General features: G+C 42.2%; 2 protein-coding genes across 9 annotated transcripts in view; one reads left to right on the top strand and one right to left on the bottom strand.

The window, feature by feature from the left end:
• Positions 1 to 8,206, bottom strand: part of SNX11 (sorting nexin 11) — a 42,395-nt gene extending 34,189 nt beyond the window's left edge. For 3 of the 7 annotated variants that reach the window (XR_013537571.1, XR_013537572.1, XM_020785489.3), the window contains exon 1: positions 4,607 to 7,688. The gene's annotated coding sequence lies outside the window, so the exon portion shown is untranslated. The other 4 variants (XM_020785490.3, XM_073004329.2, XM_020785488.3 and 1 more) reach the window with 4 other exon arrangements.
• Positions 8,207 to 8,242: 36 nt separating this feature from the next.
• Positions 8,243 to 20,589, top strand: CBX1 (chromobox 1). Of its 2 annotated transcripts, none has more exons than XM_020785497.3 (5): positions 8,243 to 8,493; positions 13,891 to 14,061; positions 15,953 to 16,130; positions 18,585 to 18,679; positions 19,278 to 20,589. In XM_020785497.3, exons 2-5 carry the CDS (start codon positions 13,922 to 13,924, stop codon positions 19,420 to 19,422), a joined length of 558 nt encoding a protein of 185 aa, XP_020641156.1. In that variant the 5' UTR covers positions 8,243 to 8,493; positions 13,891 to 13,921; the 3' UTR covers positions 19,423 to 20,589. The 2 variants fall into 2 exon arrangements, with proteins under 2 accessions (XP_020641156.1, XP_072860433.1); XM_073004332.2 differs by lacking the exon at positions 8,243 to 8,493 and adding an exon at positions 8,586 to 8,912.
• The last annotated feature ends 1,748 nt before the right edge of the window (positions 20,590 to 22,337 follow it).

Below are 22,337 nucleotides of genomic sequence, written 5' to 3'. Positions count from 1 at the left end.
AAAACAAAACATCACTGCTGCCACCATAGACATACAGCATGCATATTCTGATTTAGGACAATATTTTAGGAAGGAAAGTGGGGCAGGGAAAAGAAATACTAAAGACATCTCAACATTTGGCTTTGGCTTCCTTACTTTCTGTTTTCCTCCCAGGTTCACACTCAAAATGGGAACCACCTTCCTCATTAAGTTAGCTTGTTAGTTTGCTTAGTTAGCATGAGGCTTATGGGGTTGTCTTCACGGCCTCTTTTCTAATGGCAGGGTAATGCAGGAGATGAAATCTGCAAGTACAACTGGACTGCAAATCACAGTGTTCTTAACCATTAGCAATGCTGACTAAGGCTAATGGGGAATTGCAATCCTACAACATCTGGAGGCCTACATTTTCCCCAATTGTACTTAAGAGCAATTGTTGTTGTTTAGTCATGTACGACTCTTCGTGGCCCCATGGAGCAGAGCACACCAGGCCCTCCTGTCTTCCACTGCCTCCCAGAGTTGGGTCAAATTCATGTTGGTCGCTTCGGTGACACTGTGCAGCCATCTCGTCCTCTGTTGTCCCCTTCTCCTCTTGCCCTCACACTTAAGAGCAATGGCCATCTGCAATTCCCTTTGTCAGTGATGTCATGAAATCCATGCCAACCTACACTAGAGTAAAGGGAGGTGGTGTTTCTGCATATTCAAAAGACGTCCAGATATACATAAAATACTGGTTCACCATGCAGAGGGAATGACAACATAGAAATGTCAAGTGTGAGAATAGCCCTCAGGATCCTGAGTACAGTGGACCCTCTACTTACGGAATTAATCCGTATTGGAACGGTGGCTGCAAGTCGAAAAGTCTGTAGGTCGAATCTCCATTGACCTACAATGCACTAAAAACTGATTAATCCCATAACTGGCAGTTTTTATTCTATTTTTGTTCCATTTTTCTGGTCTGTAGGTCGATTCTCCGGCTGCAAGTCGAATCTAAATTTTGCGGCCAGAGAAGTCTGTAACTCGAAAAGTCTGTAAGTCGAGCCGTCTGTAAGTCGAGGGTCCACTGTAGTCAATCCAAAGAAATTTCCCACCCATTTGCTGTTCCTTGACACTGCTAAGGAGGCAGATAGCACACCTTAGTAGCTGAAGGGGGGGGGGAGAAATGATGCTGGAGAAAATTCATTCAATTTAATTCATTCCAGAGTTCAAACTCTCCTCCCCACTCCATCTAGTACTTTCAAAATGTGCTGGGCTATAACTCCTTCTTATAGTGACTAGAAACAATGTGTCTTACATATGTGAAGATTGTCAGTCATCCAGGTGTGGCTATCTGGAAGCTGAGTTATGGCAAATGAACTTCTTTCTTGTTAGGTTGAAATGTTTCGCTACTCATCCAAGCAGCTTCTTCAGTCTGAGGAGAGTTGGTAGGAAACCCCTGATATATCTTCCATGTTGGTTTCACTTCCCCCTGGTCTGAATAGGCTTGTTAGAAGGACTGGGGGTGAGAGATAATCCCATTTATGCAGTCCTTCTCCACCATAACTGCAGAAGTGGAATTATCCCTCACCCCCAGTCCTTTGTCCTTCTAACAATCCTATTCAGACCAGGGGGAAGTGAAAACAATGTGGAGGATATATCAGGGGTTTCCTACCAATTCTCCTCAAACTGAAGAAGCTATTTGGATGAGTAGCGAAACATTTCAACCTAACAAGAAGGAAGTTCAGTTGCCATGACTCAACTTCCAGAATGCGGTTTACAGTCCAATAGCTCCACCAGATTGGGAAAGACTGCCGCAGAGGTTTCTAGCAAAGCAAAACTTGTAGAACAATCCCCACTCCCAAGGTACCATATTTTTCTGTGTATAAGACGCCCCCATGTATAAGATGCCCCTCCACTTTTCTAATCCAAAATTAAGAAAAACAAGTGGGGTTTAGCAAGTGTAGGAGGAAGGGGATCAAAGTGCTGCAGGATTGCTTTGATCCCTGCTTGTTTTTGTTCTCTCCTCAGCTTACTTCCGTGTATAAGATGACCCTCAATTTTTAGTCTAAAGATTTTAGACAAAAGTATAGTCTTATAGACGGAAAAATACGGTATAATTGGCATTCTTACTCATCAGGTACACATACACACATGCCTTTTTTAAGCAAAGCAAAAGAAGGCATGATTAATCTCGGAGCACAGGTAACTTTTGATCCAAGGGAAGGATTGCCCCCCAGTTCAATGAGGCATCTCCCACACTTGGATCATGAGCTGCCCATATCTCCCTATACAGGTTCACCCCAACACAGAGACACATAGATCTATCCAGAGACTTCTGGCTGAACTCCTCTTCTGCAATTCCCTTTCTGCAACCTCTTCCTAACTGAGTGCTTATTTTGGTAGGCCTTTACTAAAGCTTAGCTCCAAATCTAACTTCCACTTCAGCGAAAACAAGGAAGTATCTCAGCATACGAGTTTTGTTCTAGGAATTCATCACAACTTTTCTCCTCCTGCACCCATGCACTCCAACTTCACATTAGCAAATACAGAAGGCCATGATAAAAATCCTGTCTCTAAAAAGGCCACAGAACCAACTCTTCTTGCTTTAGAAGATCAATACGGTATCTCATACATTATTCCAACTTGACCATCAGACAGAAAAGCTTCATTTAGTACTTTGGCTGAAAGCAGGAACTATGAGATATGTCCTTGGTTCAACGTCAAACTCGACCGATGCTCACTGAATGGCATCAGGGCAATGTCAGCACATCAGCAGACAAAGGGACAGCACATCAGCAGACACCCATTCAATGACATGAGGATTAAGAACATCAAGTTGCTTTATCACTAATCCCTATAATCATCTTATGTTCTGAGTACTATGCTCTTTAGATGCACTACAGCAGAAATGGGAAAACCTCAGGCTTGATCGGTGTGGTTGCCAATGAAAAACAATCCCCGATATCAATCAGCCAGAGCCATGTGCAAAAGATATATCCTCAGAATTAAAGAACAGGGTTACTCTAAACATTTTCCAAACTTCAGTGCCATGTATCTGAGGAAATGGGTTGAAACCCACAAATGTTCACACTGAAATAAATCCATTCATCCTTAAGGTGCCACAATAACTTTGCTTCTCCTTGGTGTTACACAGCTAACGCTCTGAAAGATGAACTAAACTCTCTGTCTTTATACATACAAATTCACTCCTCTTTACTTTCAAGCTTCCTTCACTGCTGCACGCTCATTTAGATGGGAAAGGCCTTGTTGCTACTCCTAGTCAGAAATCCTCAGTAGTCCACTGTCCACTCACTCCCACCCTTCTTCTACACAAGCAAAGACATTAGGGATGCCTTGTGCTGCTACTGTCAGATTCTGGCAAGATAAATTGGAAGGTGGAAGGCTTGTTGCCCTCCATGTGTTGCTGGACTGCAGTTCTCATCACCCCAAGCCCATGATTATGAGAATCATAGCCCAACTGCTGGCCCTTCAGGTGAAGGGCCAGCAGTTCCCCACAGCTCAGATAAAGGAAGAATCCCACTGAATCACAGCTCAGCCCCCCCGCCCCGCCCCACTGATGGCAAGGCTGTTTTTTTCAGAAACACTGGAAAGACTGAAAACCTGTTTTCCTTTTCTCTGCAGTTCTGGAAACCAAAATTCTCATTTCAGTTACCTGTTGGTAATACAGTACCTACTCAGAATCCTTACTGTGAGGAATATTGACATGCTTAGGTTTTGTTTTAATACGCACTAGATTTAGGCTAGGCTTTCTGGAGGAGTGCTTGTTGCTTGGTCATCTTCCCACCTCCAAGGAGAGCTACTATACAGGCCTTTTCATGGCACACAATAAGCAGCCATCAGGTTCAGGTGGTCACCACAAGCAAGCACCCAGAATGAGGAAAAAGGGGAAATGGTCTAGTCAAGGGCGCCCCTATATATTTGAACACATTTGGCTGTCTACTTACTCTGCTTAAAAAAGGACTCGTTGTGTACTTGGCACTGTGCTACTGAACAAATAGCAGCAAAAGAAACACAATACAAGAATTACTAAATGTCCACAAGTCTCCGATTAAAAAAAACAAAACCCTCCGGACACCGACTCAAACCACTGTTCCCCTCCAGCCCTGTGAAATTGTAAATCCGACCAGAGCAGCTAACGGGCCAGGGCTAAGAGTAGGAAGAAATGTTTCCTGGCCTCAAGATCGTTCCAACGGGGAAATGCCTTTTATCTGCAAAGCTTCCACTCCCGGCATTATGCGTCTTCCTATGTCCATTTCTGTCCTGTCCTCCCCCTCCAAACCATTCCCAAGAGGGCTTAACCCCACATCACCAGCAGCCCTCCCCCCCAGATACATTACAGTGACTCCTGCACGCCATTCTGGCCCACGAGCAACTTAGGACCCGCCACACTACCACAGACCCAGTAATCCTGACAGCCACATCGCCCACTTATTCCTCCCAGGCAACTCCCCCTCCCCACCTGCTGCAACGTCTACATATCTATCAGATAGGCTCCTCTTTCACACAACTTTTTTTTTCTTGTTTGTTTCAGAGGTAGCGGCTCTGGTTCCTTTGTTAACTTTCGCATTCTCAGCCCAGCCAGCTGCCCCCGCCGCCCCCCCCCTTTCCAATCAACCTCATTCTCGCTTACTGGCTGGTTTGTTTTCCTTCCACCGACCCGCCCGAGCTACGACTCTTCTCGACGCGGCCCCTTTAAGAATGGCCAAGCCCGGGCCAGCCTCTTTCCCCGGGACGCGCTGCGTTCCTCGACTTAACACAATCCACGTGATTTCCCCGCGAAATTAAAAAAGAAAAGAAAAGAAAAAAACGCTAGCCGCGCTCGCTGATGGGGAACGTAGTTTCAATCCTAAGAGAAAAAACTGTTCCCTGTAGGGACGACATTTCTACCTGCCAGTGTTGCCTTAGTTGGGGAACCTGAGTATAAAGTAGATGTTTACGTTTCCAGATTCATTTACCCAAAGCTAAAGCTGGTGGTACTGTATTATTCAAATCGTATGATCATCGTCTGCTTACTTGAAAGCCAAGGTCCACTGCATTAACTGAAAGGCAAAGATGGGTAATGCCTTCATTAGACCAATAAAAAGTCACAAACATTAGTGGTCTAATAAAGATGTCTCCTGCCAACCTATGCAAGTACTGTACTGTAGATAAATATGCACCACCACGATGGGAAGGTAACAGCGTTCTGCGTCTAAGTCGCACTGGCCACGTGACCGCGGAAACTGTCTTTGGACAAACGCTGGCTCTCTGGCTTGGAAACGGGGATGAGCACCACCCCTTAGAGTCAGACACGATTGGACTAAATGTCAAGGGGAACCTTTACCTAATAAAGGTATCACTCACCCTTGGCTTTAAATTATGTGCAAGGATAATACAGCTTTTCCCTCCCTCATTTGTTGATATAATTTCCATGGATTTAAAGGGGCTTTAGTTGGTAGGAAAGGTTGCAGTTGTCCTAATCACTTCAGTAAGATCGAACAAAGTGGCATTTAATGGTTGTTGTGGGTTTTTCGGGCTCTTTGGCCGTGTTCTGAAGGTTGTTCCTAACGTTTCGCCAGTCTCTGTGGCCTGCATCTTCAGAGGACAGCACTCTGTGCTCTGGTGTACTTGGCTTGGGAGTGCAGTATTTATGGCTGTAAAGACAAAGGCCTATCTCACAGCCATAAATACTGCACTCCCAAGCCAACTACACCAGAGCACAGAGTGCTGTCCTCTGAAGATGCCAGCCACAGAGACTGGTGAAACGTTAGGAAGAACAACCTTCAGAACACGGCCAAAGAGCCCGAAAAACCCACAACAACCATTAGATCCCGGCCATGAAAGCCTTCGCGAATATATAGTGGCATTTGCTCCCCTGGAAACATGTATCAATTGGGGGGGGAAATAAAAGTCAGATCCAGGAAATACGGTAAAATATGCATTCTCTTGACTCCATATGATATATATGAAAGCCACCCATACCACTGATTTTTATTCAGATTCCTTTACTTCAAGACTACACCATCCTCCATAAATAGGTACAGAATATTTTGAAGAGGGGAAACAATATCTCATCCTTCCATTCAGAATACACTGGAAAGGAACAAACAAATGGCCATTCAAATAAAAATGACCATTGAAATTGTCTTGTGAATAAGACCCTTCCCACTGTAGTTTGTAAATAGCCTGTGGAGCACTGGCAGAAAATAGAAGCCCTATCTTTCTAAACTGTGAATTGCTCTTCCTTTACTACTCGGCTTTGTTTCTGTGCTACATTCTCAAGGGAGAAATGGCACTTAATCTCTCGCCACTTATTCCTTTCCAGGTCACAGAAATACACAGAAACCTAGATTGACTGCTAGCTAATTCTAATTTACAAACTACCCACTAAAAGACATGCAAAACAAAAGGGAAAAAATTAAAGGTGTTGCCCACCAAGGCGGACATAGGGGTACACACAGATGCACTGAGCAGGGTGTTGGACTCAACAGCTTTATAGGCCCCTTCCAACTCCATTATTTTATGATGCTATGAACTGTATCCTGCCTCCTTGATGAAGCTGAAGAGTAAAAGCATACAAAGTTACACAGCATCTCCAGAAGAAAACCCTCTGGAGAGGGTCACCATACAGTATATCAGAATCAACATGACAGCATACAGTGATTATCACAGTCTATGGCAGTCTAAGGAGTTGTACTGTAATCTACATCACAGCAGATACAGTATAAGGAGATATGAAGAGCTACCCTTTTCACAACCTTCGGTGTCTGGGGTTGGAACCCTTGGGTTCCATTTGCACCACGTCCTCGCCTCTTTGGGATGGAAGTGAACTGGCCAGAGAAAACAATGGAGAAATGAAAGGTTTTAGTGCAATTACGGCTGGAAGAAGCATGTCCACGGAGAACCCATGCAGCAGCCAAGGAGGAAAGAGTTCATTCAAAATAAAATGTCTTGTGGTACTTTAAAGACCAACATATTTTATTTGGTATAAACATTTCTGAATCAGAACTCAGCCCATCAGGAGTTAAGTATAGATCACATACATCAAATGAAGTATATTGCATCTATCACAATCCCCAAAAGCTTATACTGTACCAAATAAATGTTTATTCCTTGAGTCACAAGATGCTGTGTTGTTTTTGCTGCAACACAGCTACACCTCTTGAAATTATTACTCCAATTCAAATTATGATCCTATTTCATATTTAACACTGCTCTATTGTTTTAGTTTAGTTTACCATTAACAAATAGTGATCAATGCCTAAATACAGCCTAACACTACTGATCGCTGGTGGTGAGTGACCTGCTCTGAGAATGTTGCAGCTTAGAAATAGGGCTGCTGCTACATCAATAGGAAGCAAAAGTCATTTTTTGTTAATTGCCCTCTTAATCTCTGTGATTGCAGTCTTCAGTCCAAAATCTGAGCTAAAATGGCCTCTCTTGCCATTGGATCTGAAATAATTTGGTCATAGAGACAGTAGGTGGAACTGAAGGGTCACAGGGGAGGCGGACCAAAATACTGTGCCTATATGCAGCTATGGGTGCAAACAGGGGTCATGAGGGTGATCCACTCAAGTAATTTCTCCTTCAAAAATTGGGCTTTCTGTATTTAATCTGTTTTAATCTTTTTTAAAAAATGTCTTATAAGCAGGTAAGCTTAGCCAAATCTTCACTTTTCTGGAACTTGTTCAGCTGTTCCTGCCAATCGAAGTCCCGTTAAAATCATCAGGATTGAGATCTAAATCCAGATACCAGCAGTTGCAAATTAAAAAAGGAAAACAGATAATTTTTCAGAACTGGAAAACTCTATGCACCTTTTCATTGGGGAAGAAAGGAGGAGTGTTCTTACCCAGTCACAGCTATGCTAGAGCCCCTACAACTTTCGACGACCCTCTATCACTCTTCCTTCCACAAGGAGGAGAAAGTCTAAAGAAACCCGGTAATAGGCTAATTCCATTTGCGCCTCCCCCCACTATTAGTTTATAGGAGGGTTCTCGGTGTGGTGTAGTAGTCAGTGGACAGAGGAACAGACTACGACTCTGGAGAGCAGGGTTCGAATCCTCACTTGGGCACGAAAACTAACCAGGGAACTGTTAAAGCCATTCCTCAGACATCTCACTTACCTTGAAAACCCTATTAGGGTCGCTATAAGCGGGTTCCTACTTGGCGGCACGGAACACACACAGAAATTAGTCTATGGGCAAAGGGGGGGGCAAGAGATAACATCCGGTCCCACAATGCTCCGGGCGAAGGGAGGTCTTGGAGGGGGAGGTTGGAGGTTAAGCCGAGCATGCGCAGTGCCTCTCGGCGGGTAGAGGGGTTGCAGCGCTCTTTTGTTTGGCGGAGGCGGATCGAACGCGGGAGGCCTGTTGTCCAACCGTTGGGTCTCTTTTCTCTTTTAAAGCGAGACCGGCTTGTCCCGACGGTTGCTGGCGCCCGCCGCCGCCGCCTCTTCGCGCCTGTTCTCTGGGCTGTGGTTTCGTTTTTCTATTTTTTTAAAAAATTTCCCCTTGTGTGTACGCGGTGGGGCTGAGCAAGGTAAGAGGGGCAAGGAAAGTGGGGGGCGCCCAGGCATCTCCCGCGCGCGGATTGCGAGGGCTGGGCGGCCATATTGGGGGGGGGATGGACTGAGGGGGAATCTTCGAGTTATGGGGTGAGGAGGGATGGCCTTGAGGAGAAAGCGGTGGAAAATGTGCGGGGAAGGGCTCTTCCGAAGAGCGAAGAACTTCGACGAAAGGGTCTTCCTAATATGGGGATGGGGAAGCCGTTCTGAGCGGAGGGAAGTGCCAGAAGTGGTGCCTCGGCGAGGGTCCCTCCAAGAGTTTCTGAGGGAAGCCGAGTCCAAAAAAAAAAAAAAAACCAAGGGACCGGGGACGGCTCTAAAAGGGGTCCTTTACGGATAGACGACAAGGCTCTTTCAAAACCGGGCAAGGTGGGATGGGCAGCGTCGAGGGGAGGTAAGGGTGGCATTGCCTTGGAAGTGAACTATGCAGGAGCTGCACATTGGGATACAGTAATGTTTTCCTGATTAAATAGCAAACACCCACCCACGGGGACAGGTAGGGCGTTTGTTTGGTTCTTACGATTGGGCATGTTTATGTCTGCAGGCGTAATGTATGGGAAGTCGTTTTCTCGGTGAATTGAAATGCTCAGAAAATAAACAAAGAGGCATGAACGATATAGCGAGAGGGCGTGCATGTGGTATGTGGTGGAGGAAGCTGCTTCAGTGTTGGGACATCAATTCAAGTCCAAGAATACTCACGAAAGTGAGGAGGCTATTATCTTTTTGGGGAAAAAATCCAGTGGGTAGTTCTTTTCGTTGCCTTCAGCCACGGTGAAGAGACTTGCAGCACCATAGAGACTGCCCCGGTTTTATTTGGCATAAGCTTCGGTGGAGTCCTTTTATGCATCTAGTGAAATGGAATGGAGTGAAAGAAAGTTTATGGGAATAAGCTGTGTGATAGGGGTAGGCTGCCCCGCCAGTGGGAGAAAGTATGTGGGGTGGATGATGATGGTGGGTTTTTTTTCAAGACTCACTCCTTACTTGGCTGGATCCCAGACACTGTTGCTTGAGGGGATTCTGCTATCCTAGATAAATAGTTGAGTTGGGATTATATTGGTAGGATATTGGGATATAATAGTTCTTTCACCATCATGAAAGTGTTAGGAGGCATTTGTGGAAAGAATGAAAAATGTTGGTCATCCCCCACATGGAAATTGATGTGAAGTTGGCCAGCTTCTTTGTAAGATGCACAGAAATCATGGAAGTGGATAGGAGGGCATGAAGTATGTGAATCAGTGATATAAATGGTGAGAAGGAGAATAGGAAGTTCAAGGGCACATAGGGAACTTCAGATCTCAGAGAAGAGAATAAATATACAATTTGAAAAAGGAGGTGCAAACATAGATCAACACAGGTTACATGTGAGAAGGTGCAAACATAGATCAACACAGGTTACATGTGAGAAGGCTTTCCCTAAGAGTTTAGAGTAGAGAACAAGTTTAAGCAATCCGGTAGTCTGTCTGTGGCTGGAATAATACAAGTGTCCAGAAGTAAGGTAAAGTGGTGGACGGGTGCTTGTTTATCAGCAGTTGTGTTTGTTGCATGGAACAATGCAGTGCTGACAGGGAAAGACTGCATTGTTAGTCCAATGTAGCATGCAGTCTCAGTTCAGGAACAGGCTATCCTCCAAATGAAGTAATATATCTATGGGATATATATTACTTCATTTGGAGGATAGCCATTTTTGGTTAGGATAAAGTTGGTAGATAAGGTAGTAATGCAGGTGAAAGACGTTTCTCTTGGTATAATTAAAATATTAAGGAAAATTAGAAAGATCTCTAGAGATGTAGTGTGTGAATTCCACCTGCGATCTGCATATCTCAATTCTGTGCTTGTTCACTTTTCCCTTGTCTGAAAATGGAAAAGAAACAGTACGTTTGATTTTTTTTCTATTAAATTAAATTAAACATTGCACGTGAGCTTGATGCAAACTGTTTCTTAGACCCAGACTTAGTCCTATCTTATGAAATATTGATTTTTTAAAATAATAAAATAAGTTTAATACCATCTATATACTAAATACTAGAAAGGCATCACACATGTCATGCTCTGATATTCTTTATTTTTCTGTGCTTGTTAACTACAGTACTTGATTTCTGTAAATGGCTTAGAATTGTATAATTGTAAATATCTATGATCATCTGCAAGTCAAATAATAGATATTGCCTTATATGTTACGGAAAAAAAACTGATCTGCCCAATAAATACTACAGGTTCAGGTAAGGATTACTCTTTATGGGAGTGATGCAAAGCATTTATAGGAGAAATTGCCTAGCAGTGGCCAGAATTCATTGCGACTTTACACCAGAGTAAGTGTAATTGTTTTTGATCATGCACCAACTCATGGACAGGCACACAAGTAGAAATACAAGCAGCAACAGTTAATTGACAGCTCACTGTGGTTTATGCAATTACACCAGGCTTAATCCACAGTAGGATTTTGACCAGTGTCTTAAACTTCAAAAATAGTATCAATGAATGCATTGCTGAGTCAAAGGTTGGTTGGTGGCAAGGTACAGTTAGGGTTAGAGACTACAACTGGAATATTGTTCAGTTGGCATCTGGCCACGCATCTTCGACAAATTTCTCATTCTCCTAAAACAACTTGTTGGCAAAGCATTTTGCAGGCAGTGGAGGTTTGACAATTCAGCAGGACATACAGGTAACCTGTGTTTTCCCATGGCTGCCAATGCCCCAATATTCTTTTCTGCTGGTGGAAAAGGAACACTTATTGCTGTACGTTTTTCTTTTTGTGTGCAATATGTAGGTGTAGAGCTGTTTAGTTGGCTGGGAGGAGCATCTGAGGTAGAGACAGGTCTGCATTTCTTTATCCCAGGAAAGGCACAACTCTCAGATGTCAGGACGATGGACTGTAATTGGCTCAGTCCCCAATTTCACACTGGAAAGGAGGTTTAATCATTCCTGGTCTTGTATACTGAAGAGTGGAGGTAGGATATCTGGGGAAAGTGTGTATGTATTTGATAGGGGGAAGTTTGTGCACTTACATACTCATGGAGTCAGTGCTGTTTGCAGTCCCTGGGGCCAAAAAAATTATCCAAAATCCCACTGTGGACTTAAAGTACAAGGTTGGTATATGCTGAAGTGATTACACAACAAAACCCCATCCTGTTTCCAGTTTTTAATTATGGGGTATCTTGGAGTGTATCATTTTGCAAGCCACAAAGCAGCTTTGAAACCTAAGGTAAAGACTGGGAATTTCATCAAAATCCTGAAAATTTTATTCCAATTTAAAATAAATATTTAAAACCAGTAAAGACTACTTACTGTATGTTTTATTTACAAAATGGAAGGGAGTTAAAGCTGAAATCCATGTCTTGGGATTCTAAACTGTTAGTCCAATGTAGCATGCAGTCTCAGTTCAGGAACAGGGCTATTTGCATGTGAAGTTTCAGGGCTATCTATACTGCTTACTTGCTTTTCCTTGTATCTCAAATAAAATAGCAATATGCATTTTGCTTGAAGCTTTTTTTTTCTTTTTCTTTTTTTTCTAACAAGACACATGGATATCTCTAGGAAATCCTGAACCTTGGCAATATGTAGTATTATGACGAAATTATAAAAATAATGTTTGTTTACCTTTCCAGTTTGGGAGGAGAAATTTTAGATGACAGAAGCACAGAGTTTTAGAAACTGGCCAGATCCAAACTAATTATTTCACACATAGAATTTATCTACAATATTTCAGTAGGATGTTTGTGCAACTAGCTTAGTCTGAATCCAATTCATGTAGCTTTCTTGAGTATGCTAAGAACTCTTAAAGAGCCCTTGGCCCCTCACAGTTATATTTCCCAGTATCTGTAAGCAGAACAGACCAAATAATTTGAGATCTGTGAAACAGAAATCTTTCCTCCAGCTCCCTATTCAGCTGCTGTTCATAGGTCTCCCTAGTCAACTATCCTTCACTGCAAATGAGACCCATTTTCTCTAGACCCTGGCTGTGCTTGACAGCCCCTTTTGTCTGTTTTATCAGACTCCAACTGAGACAACTACATCCTCCTACTGAGAGATGCTTTGTCTGCAGGAGTCCACCACAGTTTCTTGTTTCCAGTAGACTGTAACATTTCATTTTGAGAAGAAGCAAGCTGTTTAAACTTTCTGCCTCGCTAGGAAATCTTGTTGCCCCCACTTGCTTCTACCACTACTGCAGTGTTTGCAGCACAGTCACATTATAGGTTCTGTGTTCTTTATTTCAAGGTAGATGGGGATGTTGGTGAGGGGATCCTGCTTTGAACAATAAAAGGCTAAAGAACTTTGGAGCTTCAGTTGAAGTGGGTTGCCTTTGCCTCCTTCAGAGCCTGTTTCTTTTGGGGGGAAAAACCTTACTATTCTCAAAGCAGTCACATATATTAACATAATATTGACATAGAAACCTGACTGACATGTTGAACAAATCTGCTCAATTAAGGTTGGTATGACCATATCTTGTATGATCTTGAGTGATGGGGAACAACATTGGTTTGTTCTGTCTTTTGAAGAAACAAAGAAAAAGTTGAGCATTGTGGTCAAATTCCAGAAGAGTATATCTTAATGAAAAAAAATTGACTACTTTGGGAAGCATAAGCTGCCATACGCATTGTATCATGAAATATTTTTGGCACTGTTTTTCTTTATGTGTATATTGTGTTCCAGCATGTCTGAATGGATGCCGCTCAGCAAGTCTTGGGCTTAATTTGGATAGGGCTTTACATCTCCATGATATTATTAGCTTCATCTCTGCAATTTGTCTTTGTTTCTTTTAGATGTAACTTCTAAAACTTTTCTCTGTATATCTAGTACATCTTTAAAGTTTACATATTTCATTATTGAATAATAAAATGAATCATGAAAAACATAAAGTGCCCAAGATCTCCTTCAGTCATTTATGGGTACAGTGGTGCCTCGCTTAACGGGTGCTCCATTTAGTGATGAAACCGCATAGTGATGAACTTTTTGCAATCGCATTGCGATGTTTCCTATGTGTTTTTTTCACTTTGCGATGATCGGTTCCCTGTTTCGCTTACTGATCATCACAAAGTGATGATTTTTTTAACAGCTGATCGGCAGTTCCAAAATGGCCGCTGGGTTAAAAAATGGCCGCCCGCTGTGTTTTCGCGCGGATTCCTCGCTTTAGAGGCAGTGAAAATGGCCGACGTATGGAGGATCTTCATTTTAAGATCAGTTTTTTGCCCATAGGAACGCATTAAACAGGTTTTAATGTGTTTCTATGGGCTTTTTAAAATCGCATAGCGACGAAATCGCTTAGCAGCAAATTTTGCTGCACAGATTAACGTCGCTATGTGAGGCACCACTGTAGTTCTAATTTTCTAAAGTTCTGGTCTGTTTCTATTATCATGTCTGATTATCTTTAACAGCCTCCTTTAAGCTGCAAAACTGGCGAGCACAATGGGAAAAAAGCAAAACAAGAAGAAAGTGGAGGAAGTCCTAGAAGAGGAGGAAGAAGAGTATGTGGTGGAGAAGGTTCTTGACAGGCGGGTAGTAAAAGGCAAAGTGGAGTATCTGCTGAAGTGGAAGGGCTTCTCAGAGTAAGACGGCTTTCATGTTTTCAACATTGCAAAATATTCTATAAAATTTAGTCACCCACAAATAAGGTAGCATGTTACCCTATATATATCTATGTCACTTGAGGCATATCACTGTTGAAGGAAAAGATGCAGCTCTGTTCAGTTTACCAGACCATGACTTTACTGTCACCCAAGAGCAATTGTTATTTACTGTAACTTGTAGCTGTTTAGAAGTCTTACAGGGGTAGGGAGGCTCAGGCTCAGAATGGTAATGGTTTGGGCTAGTGAATACTTTAGCCTGATAAAAGTCTTATTTCACTTTGACCACATGTTCACTCTGTGGACTTTCCAAGGGTAGCAGGGAACTCCAGAGACTAATGGAGCACTGTTCGCTGTCTGTTCCTGCATGCGTTAAGAGAAGCAGATGCAGATTCTTTTTCCCAAATAAGTACTGTTTGTCTGCTTAGGCCTTGGTCTGCAGCTGCTAGAGAGCAAATTAGTGCTTTCCACATGTGTGAGTGACTGGAAGTCTTGAGTATAAAACATTGGTATGCCCCAGACTGTGGCCCTGGAGTATAAAAACTAAGGATGGTGATTTTTAATTTTTATTATTCATTGGCTCACAAATCCCATAGTTTCCCATTTTGGAGGTTCTGCTTGACTAACAGTTTACAGACATCTAAATGTGGTTCACTGGGTAGAAAAGGCTTAAACTGGAAGGATCTGAGTTCCAGTTAGGTCTGTCTCCTCTTGGCTTTGTGTTCGGAAGGAAGGCCCGAGCTAGCATCAGGTAGGAAGAAGCAGCTTGGGTGGAGCTAGGCCTAGCTAAGCCTCAAAAGCCTTCCAGTTTAGGCCTTTTCTTCCCAGTGAACCCCATTTAAGTGTCTCTAAGATGTTTGTGAGTCACGTAGAACTCCCATATTGGGGAATTATTGGGTGTGTAATCTCAAGAAATTGAAAAGATCCCATCTCTAATACCGTGTTTCCCTGAAAATAAGACAGGGTCTTATATTAATTTTTGCTCAAAAAATGCAGTAGGGCTTATTTTCAGGGGATTTTTTTTTCATGGACAACAATCTAGATTTATTCAAATAAAGTCATGTCATTTTCTGGTTGGTGCACAATGGTGGATGGCGGGGTTTCACTTAACGAGCTTATTTTTGGGGTAGGGCTTATATTACAAGCATCCTGAAAAATCATACTAGGGCTTATTTTCAGGGTAGGTCTTCTTTTCGGGGAAACAGGGTAGAGACGTTCCTCATAAGCCTCCTGTTAGTTGTTGAGAACCCTAAATGTTATTCAGTTAGTTGCCCTTTAAATGTGCCAGAAAGCCTTGCCTAAAAGCATTTCTTCTGTCTGTCGAGTGCTGAAGCTGAAAAGTAGGTATATTGCACGATTCTAAGTAGTAATTGTAACAAAAGACTTCTTTGTGTGCTCTTCCACATTTTCTTTTCTCCATTTACTTTATATCTAGGTTTATTTCATGAGAGCAAGCCTTAAGCAGCAATAAACATAGACAGTTGACACTTTGATAGTGTGAATCTGCCCCATCCCTATCTTCTATCTGTATGTTGTTCCATTTCAATAACCTCAAGTAGCAGTAAGCCACATTCTCAAGTGTAGTAAATTTGGTCAGATGTGGAGAAGAGCTGCTTCTGCGTTACAACAAGTTTAATAGCTGTGTCAGGATTCCAACAGAAATCTTCATTTGCAAACTCTGTAGATAACCTCCCCGCTCCTGGAAAAGTTGTTGTTGAGTTGTGTGAGGAACTACCAGGTTAACTAGGCAAGAAAACTTTTTCTGACTATGTTAAATGAAACAGGGTTAAATTTTCTAGTCATTCATCATTAGTTACAAAATCTGGTGTCTTGCAGTCTTGTCCAGCTAATAAGAGGGGTTTTGTTGTTGCAGTGAAGATAACACGTGGGAGCCAGAAGAGAACCTCGACTGCCCTGACCTCATTGCAGAGTTCTTGCAGTCTCAGAAAACAGCACATGAAAGTGACAAGTCAGAGGGAAGCAAGCGCAAGGCAGAGTCTGACTCTGAGGATAGGGGGGAAGAAAGCAGACCAAAGAAAAAGAGAGAAGAGGTAAGGCAAGTTCAGTCTATAGTCCTTGTACAACTGAAGGCAGAAGAAAAAGGACTTTTGCTACAGGATATCTTATACACAACTCAAAAGTCAAAGGTTTTTACTGCTTAAATCTATTTATTTGCAACATTTCTGTTCTGCCAAGTACGTTAAAAAATATTAGAACCCTAAAGTGTGGAAACAGAATAATATATAGAATTGATCAGTGCACAGTATCTTAAGAGGTGGCTTCTAGGAGATAGACGTACCACTTCTCTGTGGTACTTGCTGAGTTAGTTTCCAATCAGATCCTCTATACCTTCAGATGAGGTACATGTTTTGTAACAAAATGAAGTTACACATATTTTATTAGGTCTGTGCACTGCTGTCATGACCAAAATCATGGTACAGATTTCCATGTGAATAAAAGCAGTAATCACACAAGTAGTTTTCACATCCAGTCTATTACCTGTCATGTTCAGCCACACAGCCACTTGCAAATATATGTGGCATCGGCAAGATCACAGGGACTGCTTACACAATTGTTGCTCGTACGCACGGCTCGACATGCATACTTTTCGAGGTATGGACTTCTCAGGCCGCAAGGTTTCCAATCGACTTGTGGCCGGAGAATCGACCTACGGACAAGAGGAGGAGGCGGGGAAAGCGCCAAATTCAAATTTGGCGCTTTCCCTGCCTCCCCCTTCCAGTCCGTAGGCCGGCGATCTGCCCCCAGATGCTTTCCAGGGCTTCTCCGCCACCATGGGAGGCATCTCGGTGGTCCTGCTGCCAATAGTGCCTCTGAAGCACGATTGGCCGGGGGGGGGGGATTTTTACCTCCGAGATGCCTGCCATGATGGTGGAGAAGCCCTAGAAGGCATCCAGAGGTCCCCTGCCGCTGCTGCTGGGAGCTGAGCCATGTCGGGCGATCCCGGCCATGCTCAGACTCCTGGACTTCCCCCACCGATGCTGCTGGGAGTCCTCCGGCAGCGGCGATGGCGGCAGCAGGGGAACTCCGAGAGGCCTCTGGCAGCGGTGCCAAAGCCCTCTGAGTCCGCCGGCAGCAGCAATGGCAGCGGTGGGGGACCCCTGGAAGGCTTCGAAAAGATAAGGTTTAATTTTTTAAATTTTAAAATTTTTTGTTGGGGGGGTTCTTGGGCTGGTTACGGATTAAATGGTTTTCAATGCATTCTTATGGGAAGTGCATTTTCGACCTACAGAAACTTTCCAATACAGATTAATTCCGTAGGTTGAGGGTCCACTGTACAGTTCTTAGATTGTAGTTGCATTCTATTAAGCTGCTAGAAGTTGGTAGTTCCTCCTTTAGCTATTTATATACAGTATCTCTTACTAAAGTCTGGTGTCTACCTTGACTTTCTTTTGGCTATACAGATTCTTCTCTCTTAATTTTTCCTGTATTCCATCTAACCTTTTTATATCCCCGTTTTTTCTCCTTTTGTGGTTAAATAGATATTTAGTAGTCTGAGATAGTTAAGAAACAGACATTTCCAAACATTCAGCATGAAGAATTCTTTAGATGACCATACTTTTCTTTAGCTCCTTTTTTCTGTATCTTCCTTTATTTCTGCTTCTATGTCTCCTGTTTCATTCCTCCCTTATGTGTTTTTTCATTCACCTTTCAGTGCTTCCCTTTTGTTCTTAGCTGCTTTCTTTCTAATCTCCAATTGTTTTAGTTGTTTTTATGCTTTCCTTATCTTCTCCTTCTCTGTCCCCCAACCCTCTACAATCATCGCCACAAGTATACCTTAACTGAGTTACATGTCTGTTGTATATCAGACCATACATCTCTCAGGCTATGTAACTGTAGTAATATGAAGAAGAGATTCTGTTTGCTCACAGGCAGTTAGTTTCCAGGTGGGGTTGAGTCCTAACACCTACAAGTTAAAAACCAGCATGTACCAACAAAAACTAACATTCTCCTCTCACAAGAGTAAGATCATTCTCTGTCTTTTCTGCCCTTTAAATATATGACTGCTGAATATTTTTGTGCTAGCAAGTAATGGAATTGGTGCCATTGTCACACACATCTAATGAGGAAGATGATGGAGGTAAATCCTGAGGATGTCTATCCTGATCTCTTTCTGGGATGGTGTGACTTGTATAACGAGAAATTTTAAACAGCTCTTACTATTTAATATGCATTGTAAAGCAGTTTTATATTGTAAACTGCTTTTAAACTTATTAAATGGAAGCAGGTTCTTCCAGAGAAAAAAGAGAATCCTAGTTTCACAACACTAAAATTGAAAATGAGGAATCATGATAACCAAATAGATTTGAAATACACATAAATGTGTATGTCATATCATATTTGACTAGTATTACCATTCTCAGATAGCAGACTGGAAATATTTTGGTAGTTAAGGTGGATTGGTTTAATTTTAGGAAGCAACACCAGATCAAGGTCTCATTCTTTTGTCATCTTGTCATGGCAAACATTTCATTTTTTCCCTTCAGGCTGAGAAGCCTCGGGGTTTTGCAAGAGGCTTTGAGCCGGAGCGGATTATTGGTGCCACAGATTCTAGTGGGGAGCTGATGTTCCTGATGAAATGGTAAGTCAGCTTCTGAAAGTGTGCATTTGTCTTGTCTGCGCACCAAACATTGTGCCTTTTGTTTGGATTTTGATGAGGTAGCAACAGCTGCAGCAGCAACCAGCAGCATGTTGTAGGCCTCCATAATGAGATAGTGCTTGGTTCACAGGTAGGACTTTTCCTACTCTAGCACGAAATTAATTTGACCTGGTAACTTTTAGGTGTTGTTGTACTGCAGCTTGCAACAACCATAGGCACCAGGCCAGTTGTCCAGGACTATGGAGATTATAGTCCAATGTATATGTATGGTACCAGTTGTATCACTGGTACAAATTTTTGAAGTTTTCTTGAGCGGGGGCACAACTTTGCTTGGCTGTACAGTAGCTTAAATTGTACAGTAGTAAGGGGACAAAATTACAGTGCTTCTAAACTACCAGAACTGCTGTATTAAGGAAGTGAAAATCAAAGATAATGAGCTGTGCACTAAAAATTAGGATCAGGTGCAGGAGACCAACCATAGCAACCTGTATTTACTGTAAATATATTAATATCAGAAATTGATACTCACTTTCCCACCTGTAGTAAATCCCACCTTTCCTTTTTCAATTTGCTTCTGCAGGAAGAACTCAGACGAAGCCGACCTGGTCCCTGCAAAGGAAGCTAATATCAAGTGCCCACAGGTGGTCATCTCATTCTATGAGGAGAGGCTGACATGGCACTCTTACCCCTCAGAGGATGAGGAGAAGAAAGATGACAAAAATTAATCTGCCAACCCTTCTGTCCCCTCCCTCCTCTGGCTGACTTTTGTATTAAAACATCAGACTGTGAGTTTGAACATGAGTGAGAGGAAGCAAAGAGGCTCATGGCTGAGGAAGATGACCTCTGTAGAAACAGGACAACTTCTATGCCCATAACAGCTTGGTGTGGCAGTGCACTGCCCCTTCCTTTCTTCCTTCCTTTCATGTATACCTGGGGAAGGAGGGGAGAATGGGTGAGTGTTACCAAGCTGTTCCTTGCTTGGGGGATGAAGCAAAAATATCTTCATGCAGGAAAAAGCCTGGGGAATGGACTGGCTGCCAAAAGGGACAGCAGGATGAGGCTGTGTGTTCTTTGAAGACCATCTCTGTGATCCACAGCCTTTCCCCCCCAATAGTGTTAAATGCATTTTTGCAACTTAGCATGTGTGTAGGATTTCTTTCTTCCTTTTTTGCTATTATTGGTGTATCATTGCGGGTGGGAAGGGAGGGTACCTTCTGACTGACTTGAGACGGGAAGCGGTTCATGCTTCTTACATTAAATGGTTGCTCTTGCAAGGCTGGAGCTTTAAGCATCTAAAAGTTAAAATTGCCATTCGAAGTTACCTTTAATGCAGCCAGCTTCCAGAATTGTTACACTTTTAAAATTGAAATAGGAAACTTCATTAGATACTTTGATCAAATGGGAACAGTCTTTTTCTTCTGTCTGCCATACGGAAGTACTAGAGTCCTGCTTGCTTTTTTATTCTCTTGGATATATGTGGATTGAGAATAAAGATGTTTGGGTAAAGGAGGAAAGTGGGGGTAATATTTGCCCCTATAGCACAGCAGCAATTTCAAACTTTTGGTGAACATCTATCTACTGTTTGGATTTGGGCATTAGTGATTGCTTTCCTTGCTCTGTTCCTATCCCAATTTTCTTTTTTTAATCTAGCAGACTTCTTTGTTCTTGTAAAGAACACAATTTTACCTCTGAAATTGTTCAAACAGTAACAACCCACCAACTCCTTCTCCTCCATGGGGCTGTTATGTACGTAGAAATGTATTGTACAAACCTTTTTTAAAATAAAGCATGTGTTTTAGGTTTCTGTGAAAATGTTGTCTAAAACTTAAGTGTTTGGATTTTACCTTCATACTGAACTGTCTTTTTGTCTCAATAAAACTTTAGATTTATAATGCTGCTCTTTCTATTTTTCAGTTCCTCTGATCAAGCCATTCTTTGCAAATATTTCAGAGGTTTAGCTGGAATTTGCAAAAGATTCTAGGTATGTTTGAAAGTTGTTATTGACACAGTGGAAGAGTGTTGCTTGCTTTGCTGGCATCAGCTTTTAAGAAGTGGGGCAGAATATGATGAATCCTGGCAATAGTGTATAGAATACCTCTTTAAACTACCACAAAAATTGATAGGAAAAAGATTTTTTTTAACAGAGTGTGAAAGGAACATAATCTCTTCCCTTCCAGCTAATGCTAAGGTAGGAGTATTGAGGAATCTGCTGTCTTCTACATGTCTTTGATTAGACAAGTGGGTGAAGGTGGGTCATTTTCACTGCAGTGTAGTAAAAAAGCACTGTTGAGAATCAAAGCTTCAGCTATATTACTATTGCAAGAGTGAAATGTTATTACAGCAGCCTACTGATAGTGAAGACTTCTCCTTTTTCTGTGGGCTGTTTCTTGCAATTAAATTTGCTCACAGCTGTATCTATTTTCATCCTACAGTTGGGAATGGCTATGTGAGATATGTTACCAAAAAGTTTCAGGAAGTTACCTCTACCCCTGAAAGCTTTGGTGTAATACATTTCCTTTGAAATGCTGGATGCCACCGATTACCTAGAATTTGTTTTACACTGCATTTACCTGAGACCTCCTGCAAGGATTTTGGATTTACTGGGCCCATCTTTCCTTACAGTTGGGTTGCAAGGTACTTTTTTACATCTGTGCCATTCTCAGCTTGCACTATAGGAATAATAAAAGAGTGCCTGTCTTTTCATTTCTTTGGGAGGGGCTCACATTGTGAAATTAGATCCAGTTTAAAATGTCTCATTTTTGCCGCTCCCCAGTCACAGCTAGCTAGATGATTTCTCCATTGTTTCTAACAGACAGCTATTCCGTTCATCTGTTATTATATACTGTCAAGTTATTAATTATATGACCTTTTTCCAATGTTTACTAAGTATAATCAGAAGTGTTTGCCGGTCCCGTCTTCTGGGTGCACTTTGGGACTGTGCAGCTTGCCCAGGGCTTATACAGGCTGGCTCGTCTGGAACTGAACTCCCAAATCCTAGCTTTGCAGATTGAATAGCTCAGTGAGCTGGAATGCCAGTCACTTGGGAAGCCAAAAAGTATGAAAGTGAACCATCTTATTTTGAACAAGTAAATGAATGGTCAGTATTCCAACTCTCTAGCGTAACACACAAGTGCCTTATCTTTCCCTTCTCATAAGGTTATAGTACTAAATAAGGCTCAATAGTTGGCTAAGAAGCTATAATAAGGCTGCTGGAAACATGGGGAAAGGGTTTCTTAGTTATGGCACCAACATAAATTACTCTTAAGTTCCAAGGTTTTTGAAAGAGGTATACTTTGATCTATGTGTGGAAGCCATAAGCACTATACAGGAAAATTTAATGAAAATGGGGAAACAAAAAGGGTCATTGGGCCTCTTCTGCATCCCATCCTTAGGTTGCCAACTCCTATACTCTGTTTCAAACAGCCCGAAACCCTGAACAGCACTATTTCTGTAGAGGTTAGGAATACACTACAATGTTTGGAGTATTTGTATGTGTTTGTATTTGTTTTTGACACATCTTGATTCTCAGTACTAATTATCCACCCCTTCTCTTTGGGGTATTAAATCATTTAATCTTGTATCTCCTGTCATTAATTATCAATTATTGACTGGGTGCACAACTGACAAACCCCAATTAATA

This window comes from Pogona vitticeps, chromosome 6 (assembly GCF_051106095.1).
Source record: "Pogona vitticeps strain Pit_001003342236 chromosome 6, PviZW2.1, whole genome shotgun sequence".
In the NCBI taxonomy this organism is placed as follows: domain Eukaryota; kingdom Metazoa; phylum Chordata; class Lepidosauria; order Squamata; family Agamidae; genus Pogona; species Pogona vitticeps.
Note: the sequence above shows the minus strand (reverse complement) of the source record. Positions and strands in the feature narration are given on the sequence as shown.